The sequence below is a fragment of the Thermobia domestica genome, chromosome 4 (assembly GCF_964235325.1).
Source record: "Thermobia domestica chromosome 4, izTheDome1.hap1.1, whole genome shotgun sequence".
NCBI lineage: Eukaryota > Metazoa > Arthropoda > Insecta > Zygentoma > Lepismatidae > Thermobia > Thermobia domestica.
The window spans coordinates 9,643,239-9,659,519 of record NC_137457.1 but is presented as its reverse complement, the minus strand read 5'-3'; the positions used below and the strand labels follow the sequence as shown (position 1 = coordinate 9,659,519).

Below are 16,281 nucleotides of genomic sequence, written 5' to 3'. Positions count from 1 at the left end.
CAACAGAGAAAGTGCCTAGAGCCCAAGATTAGAAACATATTAGTACTGAAAGACATAGTTTATGTACACTATGAAGCACATACCACTTCCTGGTAGTGCCACAGTGTTTTATCTGAAAGGAGTTAGGACACAGACCAAATATTGCCACAGTAAAAAGAAAGTAAGATGCCAATACTGTGGAAAATTAGGACAAATTTGAAGAATGCGATGAAAAGGGGAAGGAAATAGGAGTGCCTAGTAGGCTACGACACAAAAATTGTGAAAGTTTTTAAACGGAAGAATGTGTATCCTACAAAGTAGCTCGAGAAAGAATCATGTGAAAAAATAATCATGGAGAGTAAAAAAACCTAAAACTTGAATTAAGAAGAAAAGCTTTGTAAAGGAAAAGGGACAAATTGAGATTAGAACAGTTACTTGAAAAGAAAAGGAACAAATTAATTATAAAAATAGATCAAAAGACACGGAATAGAATTGCAAATATAAAAACCTTAATCATAGAAGAAAAGGAAGTACAAACTCAATTTAAAACCAATAAGGAGAAATTGAATAGTAATGAAACAGAAAAAGAAAATTAGCTACCTTATTAGAAAATAGGAAAGTAAATAGTAAAAAACATTAAAGAAAAAATTATGAATGCCTGAAAGAAATTCTTAACCTATATAAATCTTTCGATCATATATAAAATATTTATTCCCAATAGAGGAAGAAAATGAACAACATATCCAAGATAAGGAAATAAGGAGTACCACATGTGAATCTAAAGCATCCGAAGAATTATTAGAAAAATAAAGTATACACAAAATGCAATAAATAAATCCGCAACTATACGAAAATAAATCACACATACAGTTTGGCCACATTAGAAGTAAAACAAATTCTTGCAACAGCACTTAAACAAATCGTAAGAGATTCGCATGTTAATGGAAGATCAATCGCATATCCCACTTTAGAAGAATCAGATAGGATTGAACTGATATTTTACGATCTTCCAGCTACCGGTTTTGAACTTCCTGATCTAGTAGACGAAGACTTCGAACTAAGAGGTATACAGTGATCATTACACAATGTATACAAACAGCTAGTAAGAGCTAATGTTAGGGTCTGCTATGATCCCACGGAAACTGGTGTGCATGCGTATGTATTCACAAAACATGGATGTTAATATTCAAAGATTGAAAATAATATAGAATAATGCTCAAGGAAATAGGGTTACTACCATGGAACTAAGAAGATTTCCAAAAAAATACAAAACTTTGACGTTGCAACCCAGGAACCATACCTTCTGACAGGTAAATTAACAATTTACGGAGTAATGAACCAAAAGCAGTAACTATTATAATGAACAAGCAGATTGAGATACTTAACACAATTCAGCAACAATTGGATTGTAGTAACCGATGTTAAATGAAGAAAAATTAAATATTATCTGATTAACCGTTACTTTCATTACAGCTTAGATACACAATGATTTGTTAATAAAATACTGGAAATATTAAGACAAAGAAATAATAGTAGAATTTTACTATTAGCCATACAAATGCCAAACTAATCTTGTGGGAAGCACTACAAAATGATGACAGAGAAGTACTTATTGTAGAAATTCTTATTGTAGAAGTTCTTATTGTACAAAATGGTTTACAAATCATGAAGACAGGAAATAGACCTTCCTTTGTAGGAAATAGAGGCAAATCATATTTAGATTTAAGTTGTGCAACTTCAGAATTAGTTAACAAAATAATAAATGGACAATTAGGAGATAGATGTACATTAAGTGACCATGAAATTATTTCATTTGAAAATCAGATTAATGTAATGAGAAAAGAACAAGAATTATTCAATGTCATTTAAACAAATTGGATTACCCTCAAGAACAAATTAAGCCTACCACAAATTAATGAAAATAGAAGTTTAGTACAAATAGTTGATGAAATAGAAAAAGTAACCATTAAAACAATGAAAAAAAGCTACTCCGATAAATAAAGAAAAGATAGTTTATGAATTTTTTTGGAGTCCAAAACACCAGAGATTTAAAAGAATAGTAACGTCAGCACGAAAATGTTATCAATCAACTATCGACCCAATATTAAAGGAGGGAAGATTAGAATAGTATAGAAAAGCTAGAAATAAGTGTAAAGAAGAATTAATGTAAGCAAAAAAAATATTTGAAGAACATAGAAATTGACCCTTGGGAGGTAGCATATAAATGGATAACACAAAAGATAAATCCCTAAATACTTAGTACAGTCAAGAAACCAGACGGAAAACTAACTACCAATAGAGAAGAAACTTTGGAAATCCTAGGAAACAAATTCTTTCCTAGAGACCAACTAATAACTGATTCGACCAGCAACACAGAACAAAGAAATAAGACGTTAGAAAGACACATGAGTAACATACCAGAAGAATACTGGGTAACAAATGATATAGAGAGTTTTAAAAATAAAAAAATAAAAAGCGCCAGGAATAGATGGCTTAAAACCTGAAATTTATAAAAAGGCTAAAGATATATGGACCCCATACCTTACAAGACTTTTAACTTACTCTTGAAAGAACAATGTTTTTCAGACTGCTGGAAGACATCCAAATTAGGTACTTTGTCCAAAGGATCTTACAAAGATGCATCGGAAGTTGGCTCCTATAAATATATTTGCCTCTTAAAAACATTTAAAAATTTTTTGAGAGAATCATTTTGAATAGAATACAAAAGTACAGAAATGTTAAAGAAGATCCACTACAAAACGGTTTCAAATCTGGGAAATCAATGGAAGATACAATTAATCGACTAGTAGATACGTAAAAGAAAAAAATATGCAAATAAATATGTACCAGTCCTTTTTACAGATTTAGAAGATTTTAATAACCTTTTGTTTCCTTTCTTATTGAATAATATTAGAAAACTGGCATTTCCTATTTAACAAATATAATAAGGAGTTAGTTGCGAAACAGATAAATTGTAATTCCAAATGAAGAAGGGAACTTAGAAATCACAACAGAAAAAGGGTGCCCCAAAGGTTCGATTTTATTACCAAAATTTTGGAATATTCAATTGCAGCTGCTTAGAACTGGTAGACAAACGGAATTCCTGCCATAATATGGAATTTCTGAGAAGCCTGGCGAAGATCCTACGAACATAGCAATCGATTTTATAAAGAGTAAATTGCACATTGCTCTAAACATAGAACATGTGAACAGGTCACATCGTCTCGAAATGAAACGCAGAACCAGGACTGTTGCAGATGTGGTGGTTGAAGGTCACAGTTCTTTAATTGTAATATTTGTGTCACATCGTTACAGAAAATTGGTGTGGAAAGCCAAAAATAAATTGAAAGGCAGCAAATTTCTTATCACCGAATTTCTTACCACAAAACGACTGGTATTACTTCGCGAAGCTACGCAAGCTTTTGGGGTCCGCAATACATCAGATGGCAAAATTGTCATTGCTCTGGAGAACCAGAAGTATTATGTGACCTCCGAGCGACAGTTTCTTAACCTTATTAGTGAAAGGGGTAGGGAACTTTCACTACGCCTTTGAGTGAGCGAGACTTGTACGTTTGGAATAAATGTGTAGAGTACAGTGTAGTATTTCTTGTGTGTTAATGTATGTAATTCCCTTGTACGTGATATGTCTGTTTCGCGTGTGTTTGTTTTTCTACTAGAAGCATTCATATGTGTAACTCGTAATCGTAAATCAGCAATTCTAATCACGCAGTTCTTGGTAAGTCCGTTTCATATGTTTCTTCGTTTTTTCGTACCCTACATAATGAGTATTTAATATGTAACTTCTTTTTACTTGACTGTTAACAATTCTTAAACTTTAGTATGCCTCAAATAGACAATCTGCCACAGATAGCAACACCGTCTTCAACTCCCGCAAAAATATTTTGTACATACTCCTGCCCTAACAGGACTGAAGATCACTTTCCGTCCTCTCTGTCCCCTACTCTTCTTCACCCTTCGCCCCCGAAGGCAAATTTACTGTAAACAGAACTGGGTAAACCAGCAGCGGGGACAACCCTAAACGTCATCCACCTCAACGTACAGTCCCTTCTAAGCTCTTTCGGTGAATTTCGAACTATCGTTTCCCTGCAAAACAGTGTACACCAGATTTTGGAATCCAAAATGTGGACAGAGCCAAATTTAAATAGTAATCTGTATGAGTTACCGGGTTATCACTTCATAATAAATGACAGAATGCAAAAGGCACTGGTGGAGTTGGTATCTATGTGAGGGTTGACGTTGATATGTCTCTGGCTATGTCAGTATAAAAATACAGGTTCTCTACTAAGTACATTATCATTGAATGTAGTTTATGGAATAAAAAGGCTCTCATCTGTTCGGTGTACAAACCGCCAAAAGCAAATTTTAAAAATTTCGAGGATGAAATATTGCAACATTTGCCCTTTGATGAAAAATTGTTTAGTTCTCGGAGATTTTCAGTTTAACATGCTGAAGTCGAACAGTGAAAGTGAAATATTTCGTGATTTTTTTTAAATCTGACAATATGCGCTCTAAATCCCACTCTCCATACTGCTAAATCACATTCACTACTCGATCTCATCTTAGCGAATAATCCGCAAAATATTGTTCACTATGAGCAATTACCAATTCCAGGTATATCTTACTACGATTTAATGTTTTTCTGCTACTCTATACATACTCCGAAGAGACAGTGAAAACTTATCTCGTACAGAAACTTAAATAAAATAAATGAAGCTGCCCTTTTCTTTGATGCGTCAAATATTAATTCGCAGGTAATCTACAGCTCTTCGTCTATAGACGAACATCTTAATTTCTTTAATACCACGATATGTTACGACTACTTGATAAGCATCCTTCACTCATTAAACGCAAAGTATCGCGACCTTCTTCCCCGTAATTAACTAAAGAAATTCTAAATTTAATAGCTAAACGAGACTCCTCTTATAGACAATAAACGAATTCTCGTAAAGATAATCCAGTACAGGCTGACGACTGTTTTAAAAAATATAAAATCTTACGAAATTGATTTACACACTTAATTAGGAACGCCAAAATGGAATTGGGTCGCACATAGCGAACAGCACTGGCAACTTTAAAATTTTGTGGAAAAAGTTAAATATATTAGGGATTAAGAGTAGTAGGAAACAAAATGTCTAACTATACATTTACTGCAGATGATCTTAACATTTTTTTTTGACATTAAGTTTTTATGTAATACAGTCTCTAAAATTACATATGAGAGTCCAGAATGTATATAAAATATTTTTTTCTTTTTAATGTCCTCTATTAGTCAGTCCTCTAATTCTTTAAATGTCTCAGTCTCTAATAGTCATGGAGACCATCATTAATATCGAATTTATTATTTTAAAATTGCCTTTTATATTAAATCTCATTACTAATATTTTCAACCGTTCTCTTATGAGCGGCACTTTTCCATCTGCTTGGAAAACAGTTGAAGTCTTAGCGTTCCCCAAAACAAGTAATATCACAAGTATTAATGATTTTCTGCCAATTAATATTTTACCTGCTCTTTCAAAGTCATTAGAATACATTGTTAGTGATTAAATTCGAACCGATCTAATGAAATACAATTTTCAATCAGCCTTCAGAAAGTACCACAGTACTTATATCACTGGCGACATTAGACTAGCAATGGATAGAAACGAAGTAACTGTTCTTGTTCTACTAGATTTCTCTAAAGCTTTTCAATCAATTATACATAAAATTCTCTTCCATAAATTGGCGACGAAATTTAACTTTTCCAATGGTGCTTTGAAAGGGGTCCAAAATTATCTACACGGACGGAAGCAGTTTGTAACAGTAGCCGATACTTCTGCACTGCGGAATCTCACTTAGGCATCCCTCAAGGAAGTGTCCTTGGCCCTCTCTTATTTTGTTTGTACTTCAACGACCTTCTTGTGTCTTACAATACTGTAAGTATCAACTATACGCAGATGATTTCCAAATACATATCTCAGGCCAACCAGAAAACTTGGACAATTCAACTAATTAATGACGATTTGCGCCGCATTTACTTGTGGTCAATTAAAAATTGGTTAACCATAAATCCACTTAAATCGAACTCCATTTCTGTCTCCTCTAAACGACTTATACAAATGCACATTTAGAATATATTAACAGTAGAGATAAATGGAACATTTATTCCATTTTCTAAAAGTGTTACAAATCTTGTTGTAATAATAGATCAATTCCTTGAATGGAAACCTCACATTAACGCCGTATGTAAGAAAGTGTTCTGGTCTTTCCATTCGTACACTAGACTTAAGAAAATTCTACCCAATGAAACAAGGCTACTACTTTTAAAGTCTATAATATTCCCTCGCCTTGAATATTGTGATGTAGTTCTATCAGACTTAAATGAAGAATTAATGTACAGTTTGCAACGTATCCAAAATGCCTGTATACGGTTTGCTTATAATCTCGTATGATCAAATCACTTAACTCCATACTACAGAAAGCTGGGCCTTTTGACACTTGCCGATAGAGTAATTTGCATCGACTCATACTTCTCTTTAAGACATTGCGCTTTCAACAGCCTTCCTACTTATTTCAATGTTTACAACCACTAAATGTTCACCACGATCACAAAATAAGATCAGGTGTAAATAAACTCTTTCTCTACCCCCACATTTGTCAAAATTCTACACGAATGAGTTCTTTGCAACCAATATCCATGCGTGGAATGACCTTCCATCCAACACAAGACAATCTCAGTCAGTCAGCCTGATTAAGAAGTCGGTTGATCAGATCCTCATAAGTCTATCAAGGCTTACGAATATCTGAAAAAAATTGCGGATTTTTATAATTCCTACCTTTTATTTCTTTTGTTCACTAAATGTATCTGACTATATCATGTGGTTATTTGTAGTAATCTATGTAATCTATGTGTGAATGTGGTGTGCTGCGTTTGTGCATGTGTATGTGTTTTTAAATATGATTGCGAGTTTTATATATTTATATATATTTCATTATTATTATTATTATTGTATTACAAATCATGATATTATTGTATTGCATGGTGAAGTGGGAGACAAGGCATGATTAGCCTTAATTTGGCCGTGTAAAAAAGACTAAATAAGTAAAATGAAAGAAATAGATTTAGTAGTAGCATTCGGTGATGATGTTGCAATAACGACTACTGGTAACATCCGTAGAGAACTTGAACAAAACAGGAATAGCATAATAGAAACATTAAAAAAATGTAGTAATGAAAGTAAAACTAAAAATTTCTCCTAGTAAAACTAAATATTTAATCTTTGGGACAAGTTGCAACGAAATCCAATAATTAAATTGAATGGTAAAACAATAGTTAGAAAACAGAAAATTAGGTATGTTGAATTATTATTAGGGGATACATTAAATCTTGATGCACGTATAAAATTTGTAGCAAATAGAGGAAATGATATTTTAAATACGATAATAACGATTGCACAAAAAATATATAGATTACCTTCAAAAATAATCAAACTATATAAGGAAACACTACAAGCGGCTGCAATCTCATATGCTTCATATATATGGATCGAAAGAACCTTACAAAATAAAACATACAATGTTAGAAGAAATAGACCGCAAAGAAACTTATTAATTAGGCTATGTGGAGCAGTTTCAACTACATCCCATAGTGCATTATGCACAATATTAGGAACGAAACCCATGAATTATGTAGCTTAACAACGGGCAGCAAATTATTGGCTAAGAAAAGAAAATAATGAGAAAATTAAAGAAATATTTGAAAAAGAATTAAAAGACAAAAATGAAATAAATAGCCACATTATACAGACATGGAATAATGAATGGCAAAAATGCGACAGAGCACACAGAGTGCATGAAATTTTTCCAAATGTAGATCATAGATTACAGATAGGGTATTCAAACCCAACCTTCGGAATTATTCATTTCTTAACAGGACACGGACCGTTCGATGAATTTCTTCACAAAATAAATGCAAGGCAAACTCGAAATTCTAACTGCGGGGAAATTGGCACTCGTGATCACCACGTAATGTGATTCTCAATACTGGAAGATACTCTGAGATTAATAGAAGATCTACAAGGACAACTCCTACAGGAAATTTAAATGAACAAAGAAGATTGTGAGAAACTAAATAAAATTACAAATGAGTATTCTGAACTAAGGAAACAAACCTACATAAGGAGACGAAAGTGATTGGAAAGTGTGAAAGAAAAAAGGAATATATGAGGTGTTCTAGGACCGGAGACAAGACTCCAGGATGAGAAACACTGGAAAACAGTGCATTCCACCGGAAAAGGAATGTGTTACAAGTACCTCCAGTCTAGTGACTTGATAGGAATTCTGGTGGGATGTGAAGTGTGAGTGAATGTTCTTGTGGTGGCCGGTTCTTGGAAGGGAAGTGAAGTGGAAATAGGAACTACCACTCCGGCGTTGAGTAAAACTGTTGAAGAAGGTCTTGGGATATAACGGATCGGGGTTCACACTTACTGCTCCGAGTAGACTCCGGACCCAGTCCATTAGGAACCGATAAGAATACTCAAGAACCCCTTGTAAACGGCAGAAAAATTTATGACAAGGCCAGTAATAAGCAAAGAAAATATTGTATTTAGAAAATAAAACATGTGACAAACCAGCAAGTACAACACTAAAATACAGGGGAGAAAACCTGAGGGAAATTCAGTACAACACAGGGGAAATAAATGAAAGTGGAATAAATGAGTGAATTTAGTGTTGAAAGCATAAGTGAAAGTGATAGTACCAGTAGAAAGTATTATTTCCGAAGTAATAGTTATAGTGAAAAGTGTAACTGTAAGTTAAAATATTAGTGGAATAGTATATTAGTGAAATTATAGTTTTAAAGTTAATGAAAAACTTTTTCAGATAAAAAAACAAGGAATGCATAAAATACTGCACAGAAGAAAAAACAAAACAACATACAGGGGAAAGAAATTAGCATACGGAGAAAACCCAACACAAGAAGGAAGAAGAAAAGAAGAAGATGCCAAAGAGACAATCAGACACTTACATAGAAAAAAAACACACACACAAAAATATACACCAGCCATATAATAAGACATAATTTAGAGTTAAGCTTTTGTTGATTTCTACTAGTTCGTTTTTTATTCTGTTTCTTTATTTCCTGTTCAGTTTCTATTAATCTTCCTTGTTGTGGTTTCAGTAACTTCCCTTCCAATTCCTTTCCCCTTTTTGCTTTATTTTTTTATTTTTTCAAATCAAGAAAATATACAAATATGAACCATTTTCAATCACGATAATTCGGCGGTTTTTGAATGTTCAAGGTTTTTGAATGTTTTTGACTGAGAATACGCGTGGCTGAGCGAATAAAAAATACCTCTAACGGTCTCATGGGTATAGTGTTTAGTTCTTAAGTGTTTCACTCTTATACTATGTTTCAGTATAACACTTAAAATAAAAGCCTAATCAATGGCTATCCAAGCCTAACCAAGTCAGATTTTCGTAATAGTTTATGTATTCGGAACGACTCTATGGATAATCTTGTGTGCCAGTCTTTGGCCTTTTGCTGAGGGAGAAAAATTACGAGATTTATGATGTACACACTAACCTTCAAATAGTAAAGCTTACCTACTTCTTACTAGGGATCTTTACCAACATAGCTTCTGTCGTAATATTTTATGGTATGGCATTATGCCTCTATCCTTTATTTTAGTTTACTTGAAGTTGAACCTTTCCATTCAGAATGTTTAAAATACATCTAGAGTATCCATGTCAGTTCCTCCATTAAATTCAGAAATGAATGTTGAGTTATAGTAATTCTGGAACAAGTTTTCTTGAAACGTTTACCGGAAATTGTAGTCGTCCACAAACAAAGAATGATGCTTATTCAATCTATTTTTTTAGAGAAAGACAGACAAGTTCTACATCAGTCTAAATACAGAATACGTAATTTATATCTGTACTTTTATCTGCACAGACACATAACGAAACTGAGAAGAAGTGTTAAAAATTACTTTGGCTATTCACCCTTAACCTCCGACAAGGAGTCCGACAGACTCCACGAATAATGTAACACCTATAAATGTCCTTCTTGTATAGTACCACGCCCTCCTCGGTACGTTATAGTCAGTTAAGTTCGTTCTGCGGTTTAGGTGCTGAACGTTTATTCCAGTGCTGCTTGAACAGGGGCGCGAAGTCTGTGAGACTCCATTTCGGAGTTTACGGAACATTTCTGTGCCATCCCTGATTTCCTGTTTTCAGTTTATAAGGTGGATTTAAATTGAAGGGTAAGGGGAAAAACAAGGGATGTCCATGTGTGTGCTTTATCGGGTGCTTTGTACTATCTGGTGGTGACTCATGGTACTATTTGACAGTATATGCCATACATGGGTAGATGTCGAAATGTCCATGTAAAAAGCGGCAAAAGATTTGAGTACCCTATTTTTTTAACGCGGTTTAAAATATAAAAACGCCGTTTTCTCGATAAAGCAGTTTTGTGACATTTCTCCTTTTCCCTTTTATCTTCAATTGTGATATCTGTCGAAATTCAATTGTTTAGTTACAATCCAGTTTGAAAATGTCTATGCTGTTCACAGTTAAGGCTTCTGAACCAAAATTTTCAGAGAAAGTCACAGCAATAGTTAATGGTGTGGGTAGAAAGTCGTATTATGTATTGTTTTTGGATGCTGATAATGAAAGGGCTATCAGTCAAAGTGACCATCAAAGCAAGTCGGAGATATCAAAAAATGACAGTGACAGTTCATCTTAGAGGGTCTAAAGCTACCAGTGAATTTTATTACGGATTTTACTGACAAAGACTATAGTGCAAAAACATTGGTGATATTTGTGACCTCAAGGTTTGTAAACTATTGTGTCTGTTAAAGATGCTATGGTATTTAAAAATAGCGTTTTGTGTTAGAAACAATAAAAAAATATAGCTATGAAGAATGCGACCAATGTAATATGATCAAATTGCTAACCTAGTTCATTTTTTGATGTAGTTTGTACCCTTTGTTTAATTATTTAATATTAATATTTAATAATATGCAATTATTTAATAATACATTATAATATACAAAAGACGTTAAGCAAATTAAATAAAATTTTAAAAATAGTAATTTTTATGTACAAAATATAGATTATATTTCGGTTTCCGTGGAGCTCCATGTCCTGGTTTACGTGAAAAATTCTGACCTCGGGGGTCAAATTTTGATATACTTATCTGCTCTAATGTATTTGTTCCTTACGGATGTCTCTTGATACTGGTTCATTGTATTAGACCTGTCTCTAACTATGAAGGATATAACATTTACTTACTGTGGGGACCGTCTACAAAATAATGTGCAGGTTAATAACAAATTGCAGTCACATTATTAGTCTTTACGGAGTTAATAGGGGTACGTGAATAAGATAATGATATTTTGCGTAAGCGTATTGCATGTACCTACAAATGTGGAGTTAAATCCCATAACAATAGTGTCCGTCATTCTTATTTTATGTATTATTGGTAATATTTTACACTTTATTCAAGCACTTTTAAAATTATTACTAACAGAAGTTTCAATTGTAAGTATAACTTACTTCGTTTACTTTCGTTTTTTGCATCTGTAATAGAAGAATATCATACTTTAAATATTTGTGTGTATATGTTCTTGTCTATTTACAGAAAATCGTAGAAAACCAAGAAAAGCTGTAGGATCGATGCGATTTGTAAAACTGAAAGTATTTGAGGATATTCAGGTTTTCCACATCAACACACTTAAGTATTTTCAGTTCTGCCTATGTAAAAAAGATGCAGATCCTACATTTTGAAAAAAAAAAAACGTTTTCTTGGATTTTCTGGAAATAGTCAAGAGCCGTTTTGGAACTAGACGACTCACTTAGACAAAAGAACACAAACGTAAGAAAATGGGGTTTTCATATGATTTTGTATCTCAGCTCTACTTTGTTACGATGAATCCTGGCCATTGCTTCTTACTATATAAAAGTACCAAAAATTGTAAGTTTCGTATAAGTCAAGTAACATTACCATTATATTGTGATATACTAACTTAAATGTTTCCGTAAACGGTGACTGGATGAAGTTGAAAAGTAATTAAATTTACATCGAAGTAAAATTTAGAAAATATAAGTTTAGTCTGTTATTCATATGCATTATGTTTTAAGATAACTGTTACCTACCTTAGTCTATATATGTATTATACAATGTACTCAGAACGAATTTACTATTTTAGTATCATAAAGCATATTGTCCCTTAACCACTTAATTCCGAAATTACTAAAAATAGTTCAAAAAATCAGGTATTCAAAATGGATTAGGATTTACAAATTTTAATCAACTGACAAGTATGTGGAAAATAACTTTATACTATGTATTTCTTGTATGTCGCGAATTCGATTCCTCCTTCGTCAATCCTCCTAATCTTCCGGCAATCAGTGTACCAAACTGTTGGCGAGGGAGGAAAAGGTAAAAAAATATACATATTTTCAAGAAAATGGTGACGTATAGGAATTCATAAGGGAAAAACTTCCAAGTGTGGTAAAGCCTTTCCCTAGAGTTTTTCACCTTCCTCCCCAACGATACATTTTTAAACCTTTTTGCAATATAGATATGCAGTACACGTAATTACTATGTGAATATTATTGTATTTATCACATATACAAAAATCATAAATGATATTTATCAGTACTCTCTGAAAATGTTAGTCGTTACTGCAGAAGGTCACGCGAAAACGACGTACCACATTATTGTAAGACTTCGAGAAACGTTTGTAACTGTTGGATAGTTATGTGTTATACAGTTTTTATATTAGAAGTAATTATCTGTTTTGTAGTAAAGCAAAAGGTGAAAAAAAACTCGTTGTTCTGCTACAACCAAAATCCTCCCACTCATACAAACACATAAAATTATCGATATATGGTATATTAAGCAAATATGAGGTAATAGGTACTTGCGTATTCGATGCAATCGGCATCCGCTGCCACCGTCAGACATCGGCTTGTAGAAGCACGCAAAAGAAATATCTCGCGGGTTCGCGACAGGGGTTCATCAGTAATTAGTGCACTATTCAGTGTCGTATTTACGATTTGTTTCAGAAGGGGCTATGCACAACACTAGAATAAGCACTTATTTTTTTCCTTTTGGTTGCCAACAAATTTTAATTAAGTTGTGCATATAACAAATTTATTTCGGGAGTCGGGTCTCAGCCAGAGAGCCCCTCGTAAATACGCCACTAGCACTATTGCATGGAAACATGTTTTACTACTTTTTAACATTATATAATCAGAAGAAGTTTATTAAATAATAACGGATCGGATATATTGAAAGGCTTTGTCACAACAACATTGAAATTTTAAATACATTTGGGGGCGGTTGAATAGGCTAATAGTACAACGACAATTTAAAGAACATACTTGTTTTGTTATAAATGACATACTTGGAGATGCATAACTTATATATATATATATATATATATATATATATATATATATATATATATATATATTACAGTAAAGTGATGTATTGCTGTGCACTAGAGAAGCATAACAGTACATTACTTTCCAAAATATTCACCTTTGAAATTGAGGCACTTGTCATAACGTGTCACAACGTTTAAAATTCTTTCTGTAGACAAATCTGTCAGTTAGGAATGACAGCACCCGCTAACAGCATTGTTAGGCTCACTGATAGTGTCAAAATGATTTGATGCAAGCAATTGTTTCATGTTCTTGAAAATGTGCAGCCAAGCTCATTACCTGTACGAGTTCATTTCAGATGGATGTGCATTTCTTCCCCAATATTGCACATGAGTTTCTCTATCTGTGCACATGATACACCATTCATGTACCACATCTTCACCCATCACGTTTGATACGAACATGCTACAAAGTTCGCGATGAATAGCCCCTATGCGGAAAATTTCCTTCGTCCTCAGATATCGTATTACCGCATTCAATTCATATTTTGTGCATTGTTTTCTAACAGAGCGTTCATGTTTAACTGCAATTCAGCCTTCCTTCTTCATCCACTGTTCAGTCTACTGAACTATTCCACACAGAACCAGAGGACTGACGTCTCTTTTCCAGGTCGTTTGTCGCACTTGCAGAATCGAAGATAATAAGGCTAATTGCATGTTTAAGTGAACTGATTTTTTCATATCTTTCATTACCTCAAGTTGTAAAACATTTTATCCAGAGAAAAGATATTTTTTTCTTTTGTGACAGACACAAAGGTTTCTATGGTTTAACTACACATATGAAAATGAATATGTCTATATAAATGTCATTGTAGCTATTTATAGGCAAACAATATCCTTCATGTACTCAAATGTTTACAATTAAACTATGACTACTGAGAAATACAATTGACTTAAAAATTACAAATTTCATATTCTCATATTTGTCATAAATTTAGAATAGCAACTATTTAGAATTGTTAAAAAATATTTCTATAAAACCTACTTTGTTGTTTAGTTTTAGTTTCATTCTCCTCTCCTAAGGAATATATAAACATATCTCATTTCACTTGCTTCTGTAACTGTATGTCATGTTTTAATAGAACTATTACCTACTTTAGTCTAGTTGCATACTTCAAAATTTACTCTGGAAAAATTTACTGTGTTTAGTATCATAGATCATATCCTTCTTATTCAGTAGTCAGTGCACAATTCCATGGTAACGAATGTTTACTATATGGGTTATAATAAGACTGCAAAAACTATAAAACCATAGAAATGTGTTTTCCACTAATTCTAAAGTGCAATTATGAAACATTGGTATATATTTAAGAAATACACAATTATATCAAAATAAATGGTAATCTTCATACAATTCTCACTGTTAATAGAGGCAAAGTTCATTTCTTGTAAAGCATGGTAGTATTGGTGCATTACATATGGATATTCTTTAAGGGATAGGCGATAGTTAGGTTTATTTTAAATTCCTTAAAACTACACTAAGTGTGGAATGATAGTGGAACTACTTGTTGAATTATATTTTTAAGAATAACATCATTATTCCCTAGTTTTCTATCATCTGTTTCACCCTTCACTCGAGTTGTGCAGCTTATCCTGCTGATTTATATGACTAGAATAATTAAGAAATTTTACTAAAGAATAATTTAGTAATTAATTCTAGAGATGCAAGTATTCTAGAGATGCAAGTATTGATATTGATGTTTCTCTTAATCCCCTTGCCCAATTAAGTACTTTGTAAGATTTGTGTTTCTAGTGGATTGTAACGCATTGTATTCTCATATTCGATCAGGTATACTTACGTCAAATTGTGGTGTATATTAGGATAAGTCTGCATTCTGTATGACTCCTGTATAATAGCTTTTAAAAACCAAGATACTAGGCAGAATGGAACTTTTGTAAGCTTCAGCCGCTCCATGTCATCCCTCAGCGATTGGTGTAATTACGTACAACTTTGCGATGAACGCGTGCTCAGTGCGCCGCGTAGCCCTATCGCTAGCCACCATATCCGGAGCTCTATAGAACTAGTGGCATCCATGTCTTTTATTCACGTAACTCCCCAGTTTTGTCCCACAACGCTGAGTGGACGCCGAAAATTGGGTAAGCACCGGATGGGCGGGACCACTCGGACACCAGAACAGCGCACTAACCACTTGACTGTGGTATATGTACTAGCCATTTAAGAGACGCGACGATATGTATGATAACACAATCCTACTGCTAAGCAAAATTCTCTAAAGTCTTATCTTTGGCAGTATTATAGCAGGTCTTCCAAGATTAAGATTAATATTTTCGTCTTGTATTACCCTTGTCGTTTATTAACACAGCTTCTTCAACTTCTAATGAAACTGTAAAGATTACTCTATGTTTACCTCAAGACGTTGTAAAAAATACTGTGGTGAAATAATATGTATTATTATTATGAAGAAAATATAAACGTATTCTCATCTTGGGTATATAAAAGGTTTGCTTATTGATCAAATCATTCTCTACTTACCAGATTCATTCTTCGGAGGATCATTCCTGAAAGCTGGAAAACGTATTAAGTTTCTATGATCGTCTACGTTACAACGATACTTTTGGTCATGCAATACATTTTAAATACTAGTTTAAATGTTAAGCAAGAAATATCGTTTCTACATATTAATACTTAACGAACCTCCTACAACTTTCCGTTTGAGATCAACTTAAAAACAGAAAGATAATGTGGTAGTGAAAGTCTATTCTTTAGTTATTTTCTGTTTAATTAACACTATTAGCAAAAAGTAATACATGTCACTTTATAAAAGACACGTATAATTATTGACATGCTTTATACACGTGAGCTAAAAGAAAATGATCACAAGAAGACTATTTT

At 33.2% G+C, this 16,281-nt stretch overlaps 1 protein-coding gene across 1 annotated transcript in view; it reads right to left on the bottom strand.

Annotated features, from left to right (window-relative positions):
- LOC145683627 (uncharacterized) overlaps positions 1-16,281 on the bottom strand; it is a 497,638-nt gene that overhangs the window by 138,697 nt on the left and 342,660 nt on the right. The window contains exons 78-79 of the mRNA XM_081754963.1: positions 15,922-15,954; positions 11,533-11,556 (exon numbers count right to left, since the gene is read on the bottom strand). Of these exons, the coding sequence (XP_081611089.1) occupies positions 11,533-11,556; positions 15,922-15,954 (57 nt within the window). The remainder of the gene's footprint in view (positions 1-11,532; positions 11,557-15,921; positions 15,955-16,281) is intronic.